Source organism: Lemur catta, chromosome 2, assembly GCF_020740605.2.
Source record: "Lemur catta isolate mLemCat1 chromosome 2, mLemCat1.pri, whole genome shotgun sequence".
NCBI lineage: Eukaryota > Metazoa > Chordata > Mammalia > Primates > Lemuridae > Lemur > Lemur catta.
Genome location: NC_059129.1, coordinates 107,794,963 through 107,801,355, shown reverse-complemented (window position 1 = coordinate 107,801,355; position 6,393 = coordinate 107,794,963). Strand labels below are relative to the sequence as shown.

The 6,393-nt window shown below is 40.3% G+C and overlaps 1 protein-coding gene across 1 annotated transcript; it reads right to left on the bottom strand.

The window, feature by feature from the left end:
• Positions 1-1,240: 1,240 nt before the first annotated feature.
• LOC123632224 (amine sulfotransferase-like) lies at positions 1,241-5,180 on the bottom strand. Its single transcript, XM_045542297.1, has 3 exons — positions 5,093-5,180; positions 3,198-3,384; positions 1,241-1,424 (listed from the first exon to the last, which is right to left on the bottom strand). Exons 1-3 carry the CDS (start codon positions 5,114-5,116, stop codon positions 1,297-1,299), a joined length of 339 nt encoding a protein of 112 aa, XP_045398253.1. The 5' UTR covers positions 5,117-5,180; the 3' UTR covers positions 1,241-1,296.
• Positions 5,181-6,393: the final 1,213 nt, after the last annotated feature.

Below are 6,393 nucleotides of genomic sequence, written 5' to 3'. Positions count from 1 at the left end.
GAGCCCGTGAAACAAAGGAGCCCAGAAAGGCAAAGACAGTGTACAAGGAGGGACAAGGGGAATGGTAAATCCTCTCCTGGTGCAACAGTTTCAGGGCCCTTTGTTTTCTTCTTTCAAGCAGTAGATTATGAGAGAAATGATGTGTGTTGCTTAGGAAAGGTGATCAGAGTGATAGGGTGGATTGAAATAAGAGCGAGTGAGGCAGCCAGCAGCCCGAGGTGGGCCCGAGTGAGTGGGTGCCCCAGTACAACTGCACACTCAGCCGGCTGGTGGTGTCACCGTCTGTAGTACTGCTGACCTCCAGCTAACTGCGCTGCTTTCCACCCAGCCAGGCCTAACACCAGAATCCCGGACTATGGATGAGCAGGCGAAACCCACAAACAGCAGCAAAGCAGTTAGAAAATGCAACTGAATAAACATCGTCCTTCTGTTAGTTACAAATTCTACATATACCTGTTTAGGAATAAACTTAACGGCAACTTACTAAGGGTTTTATAAGAACCAGGTATCCGTAGCAACTGACGTGAATAAAAACGCAAATAAATGATGAACACAAAATATTTCTGAATGGCAAGGCTCAATTTATGAAGTCAATTTTTAAATGACTTTTTTAAATGTAAGGGAATAACTAACAAAATTCCTAAAGGATTCTATATAAGAGTTCATAACATTATTTTAGAAATTTAAGTGGCATGGTTTTAATAAAGGAAATGAAAGCAGAACAATGTATACAGAGTCAGCTTGTGTATATACAATTATTTGGAAAATAATAACGTCTATTATGAGCAGTAAGAAAATGGTGGACAATTTAATAAGTGATGTTGCGTGAACTTGTCCATAAGAAGAAATAATTAAATAGTATTCTTACAGCCTGAGAATAAAATCCAAATAAAAGAAAGATATGACTTATGAATATATGACTACATTTGAGAAACAGCCCTCCAGAGTAAAACATAAAACACAGAAGCCATGAAATGAAAGATGGACTCATAGTATTATATGAAAATTAAAATTCTGAATATGTCTGGAAAATCATAACCAGTTTCTAAGTAAATGTAAAAGTAAAGAGTACAACTGTTCATGATTATATGCCAAAACGACATGAGGAATCCTCAGAGGATCAAAAAAGGAGGAATGTCTGGACATGGAAAGCTCTCCTGATAGCAGAAATATGAAGGTTTTAATATTCATTAATCAGTGAAATTTTACAATATGGTTCAGAGAGTCAAAGATTGAAGTGTAAGATTTAATGTATTTCCTGCTGAAGGTGCTTTCTTAGGATTCTGTGTGCTAAGCTTAATTCTGTGATTCATTTACATCCCAGATGAACTGCAGTGGAAAATCTTTCATCTGCTTTTGGAAAATCTTGTCAAATCTTTCATTCTGCTGGACAGTCATGTGATTTTTCCAGTCTCCAATGGTACCTGGTAGAAAATAAGAGAGAAATTGCTTTGGTGAAGTTTTGTGGTGTGGTGAGGGGCAAAAGAAACATATAACTCAGTACTGGGAGTAACATTTTTCTCACTTTTATTTTTCTGCCAATTAAGCTCCCAGGCATTCCTCTACCTGGCTAAGACTCTTCACTCTCTCACTTTATGGCAAGCAGATAAACACATTTATCATTGCAATTTTGCTATAATTAGATACAGTCATCACCTACATTTACAGTGTCAGCACCTAGGAAATTGAAAACTACAACTTGATCACTGTTTTGTTCCAAGATCACATTGGTTCCCCTAATCTACAGAAGTCTCTTAAAAATTCTATAAGATAAGTCATCACTGAGATAATACTTACAGGTAAAGACTCAGATGCTCAGAGAATTTTTAAAACAGCCCAAGATTATATATTTTATAATGGCAGAGATGAAATTGTCCCACCTTTACCCCAATTACTTGTGAGATGGCCTTAAACTAAACTTCAAAAGACACACAGTTGTCATGAGGAATAGTAGCTGATAGGCAAGAAATGACAGGCTGAACTGAAAACACACTGAAAACTGAAACAAACAACTGAAGCACTGAATGAACTAAGAACACAAACACCTAGTGCAGGACTGCTAAAGCGAAAGCAAAAGGTGATCAGGTAAATAAAATAAAGGAGAGACCGGTTTGTTTCTCTGCAAAATAAATACATGGCTCACATTCACAAAGATATTTGGATCACTCTTTTTTTTCTTATGGCCATTTCAGTCTCTCATTGTCAGGGTTTCCTAAATACACCAAAACACAGAAAAATGTCTTCTTTCGAATGCAAAATGCAAGTGCAGTGCTAACGGAGGTATGCAGTAGCCTCAGCATCTGGAAGACAGAAGGATGTGCTGGGACTAATGGCAATGGGCATGTGCCTCTTCAGGTCAGCTCAATGCTACCAGTGCTTCAGGTATTTCAAAAGAAGGGGAAAAGATACACCAAAGAGAGGAGGGAAGGAAACACTAACTTAGAGAAATACAAAGCCAATATTTATTGCTTCTTGACATAAGGTATATAACCCTATGAAATTACTAAGTGCCAAACCTATGTCTATATTTCTGTGTAATACCAAGTTGACAAACATGAAATATAAATAGAATGGTAGTGTAACTAAAATATTTTAATATTTTTGATTCTAGCAGTTGTATGAAGAATCCATGTATTCTAAAACTCATTCTCCAGAGGTCAGATAAATGGAATACAACTATAAATTTTCTTAAAGTGTTACACTAGTTTAATAAAAGACATGTAGCTAGTAGTCCATCCTAATACCAACATTAGAGCTAGTATGTGTTGTTCCTTCATCACAGTGAGAGGTCCAGGATAAATCATGGTGATGCAAGAGTGGCCATTGATGGCCAATAGACTTGTCAATATTCCATTGTCAGGTGCTATGCCCTTGTTTGGGAGGGAAAAGCATCTAATCCTAAGTGAATATCCATTTGGTGGCAGGTAGGCACTGTGCTAGGCATCAGTCGATTTTCAGAGGCCATAGAGAAGACCTTGTGATTTTAGGTTCCCCATCAGATACCCTTTAGGGACCAGATAATGTAGTCACATGGAGAGCACCAGGCAGACATCATGTAATAGAAACTGACTACAGAAGGGAAGAGGGCCAAGAGGGCTCCACTTTTTGAAACTCTACCAGGAAACCCTGGGGCTACACTCTGTTCCATCTGCACCACAGTGGAAACCAGCTGTTACTGCTTCACTGCTGAACTTCACCTTTGCGAAGGAAATGGCCTTCCTGTAGTTTTGGCCCAAAGCCCCTGTAGAGTGTGTTTTCAAAGTTTGCTAGCGGGTCATCCTTCATGTTCTCAAACGAGGCCTGTCTCACCACGGCATCCACAACCTCCTCACTCAGGTCTTCACCCAGAAATTTGCAGAGTTTTAACACAGAACTTCTGAGATCCTGAAATAAATCACAGTGTGATTAATTATACAAATTATGAGAAGAGAGACATATGCAAGTGTCACATATAAATATTGCGGGAGTGAAAAATGTAGGTACTTCAGCTGGTTGTAAGTTTGGAGTTGGACAGTGCAACTTGACTTTCTTATTCCTTACTGGTAAATATTTCATTTGTCTGCTGTTTGAGAGTTTAATTAGGTTAATTGCACATTTTTCATTTTCTCTGTGTTCACTTAGCAAAGTTTCTACTGTCAGGCACTGTTCTGTGTGATGTCAAAGTGAACACAGGGATAGGAAGGAAATCAGTGCTGGGAGTTGACTCCAAGATCTAGGGCAAGAGAGTGACTGTGGAATAGAGTTAAGAGAAAGTTACGGCCGGGCGCGGTGGCTCACCCCTGTAATCCTAGCCCTCTGGGAGGCTGACGCAGGAGAATCACTCAAGGTCAGGAGTTTGAAACCAGCCTGAGCAAGAGCGAGACCCCATCTCTACTAAAAATAGAAAGAAATGATTTGGACAGCTAAAAATATATACAGAAAAAAAATTAGCCGGGCATGGTGGCACATGCCTGTAGTCCCAGCTACTCGGGAGGCTGAGGCGGGAGGATCACTTAAGCCCAGGAGTTTGAGGTTGCTGTGAGCTAGGGTGAGGCCACGGCACTCTAGCCCGGGCAACAGAGTGAGACTCTGTCTCAAAAAAAAAAAAAAAGAGAAAGTTTCAACAAAGAAAAGATATTTAGTCTGGGTCTTGAAGGAAAAATGGTAATTTTCTAGGTAGACAAAACTGGAGATATGCAGTGTGAACATAACAAAGCAAATACAAAGTACTATAGTTGTATGGTATGTATGAGATATCAGGCACCAAAAAAGTTAGAAACTTGGTATCCTCAGAGCTTAATGGAAACAAGCCTGGGATGAGAAAGTAGGAGACATGACTGGAGAGATGAGCAAGACCAGACTGAAAGGAAGACTGCATACTGGTCACATGGACCCAACTGGACACATACATCAGACCCAGCTTTGGCCACTGAAACAGAAAGAGGAAGTCAAATGTTAGAAGCTTCTGAGACTGGCTTTCGCCCGGGAGAGAAGGTGGGAACAAAACAAGGCACTCAGTCCCTCCCTTCCTGCGTCAGGTGCTTCCAGATGAGGACCTGAGTTTGGAGCCCTGACAACTGTCTTACAATTATGAGGAGAGACGTCACTGATACAGCAAATATGACAATATGGAAAGGTAGAAAATGGTTGAGACATTCATGACATCCTTGAGTTGCCATGCCCAGCCTCAGGATACCAACCTCTGCATCTCAGTTACTCAACAATAGATGTTCTTGTATTTTAAGCCACTTATAATTAACTGTTCCTGGGAGCCAGATTCTCACCAAGGAAACACAGACATTTTCTCATTTATGTAATTTTTCTTTTCTTTTTTCATTACAAACCCTTCTGTCGAAGCATGACTTTCAATGGATTCCAGTGAAGGAGCTGCACTCTGCTACATATGATGTTTTCTTTTAATTTTTCATGCAATGCTTAACTGAAGACAGCACAGATAAGGGGGGTGATACTGGGGGGAAAAGCCTCATGTGAAACTTAATCGTGGATCTCAAATTCCATACTGTTCTTTGGGTGTTGTGGGCGTGAACTATGGTATCATTAGGCCAGGCTGGGTTAGAGCTTAGATCAAAGCACAAACTCGATCTCATCTCACCTTCTTCATCTCCTCATACATCATGAACTGAATATTGAAGTAGTTTCTGTGCTCGTACCAGCCTCTGACATGGTCAAACCAAACACTTCCTAACACTGTGGGAAGAAGAGGTGAGTAATTAGGTAAATATGTTGAGAGGGTTGAACAGGTTATGAGGTATGGGAATCTCCAGGAACCAAAAAGGAAACAGATGTCTGTTGCTAGTTTCTAGATTTTCCTTGCCACGTGGTTATTGGGGAAGCATTTAACTCCCACCAGGGAAGAATTTTACAAAATCAAAGACAAGTTAGTCTTTAAAAATGTGGTTGGTCTGAGCAGAAAAGCAGCCTAATGTGAAATGAGGAAAGACTAAAAATGGAGAGCAGTCCAAGGAACTATGCCTCTCCTTCCTGTTCCTCTCCCTGTCCCCAAGCACACACACACACAGCCATTTCTCCTCTCCATGTGCCAATGTAGGGTCCCAGAGGAGTCACTTTAGCTCTGCACAGTGGATCAGAGCCTAAGCTTAGGCCTCCTGTGTGAGATCATCATCTCTGTCTTCAGGCCTTGCTCCTTCTCACCTAGCTATGTGGGATCCTTAAAAAAAGGACGGGGAAGGGAACTCTCAGGCAGACATGTCTGGGAGGTGCCACATGCAATATGCAATGACAAAGCAGTAAAGCAGTTGTAATCTCAACTGAGCTCTCTTCTCAGCTGAGCTGGAACAGATACCTCTGTGTTACTGAAACACTAATCTGTCTTCACTCTTTTCATGGTAAGTGATTTTGTAATCTAGGCAACCTCTGGAGAGTAGGTGAGACTAGAGGAAGTTGCATGAATGGCAGGACTTGGTCCTTCTAGACAGTCCTACCAAGTGGTTGATAAATTGACCACTGACCCCCATTCTACTCTCTTTTCACCACCCTCTTTTCCACCTTCCAAATTCATAAAGCTCGAAAAGTCACCACAGCACAGCAAATGTATTATTTGGGTAATAATATCAGTTACCTTTCCCTTCCAAAAATTGTTTCATAAATGCCTCAATGGTATCTGCAGCTTTAAATGCTCCATATGTGTTTATATAATGAAAATATGAGCACATAACATCCTTAGGGTTTCTGTATATATATATAATCTGCAAAGAAAAAAAGGAATTGTTGTTTCTGATGCTTTCATTTATCATATTTTCTTCATAATACATCTTGATTGAATTAAGCCCATTATTGTTAGCTTCCATAATTCCCTAATTGTGTCCTGAACATTCACAGCTGCTCCTTTATATTTAGTGCTTCCCCGTCTCTGCAACACCATTCAAGACACAT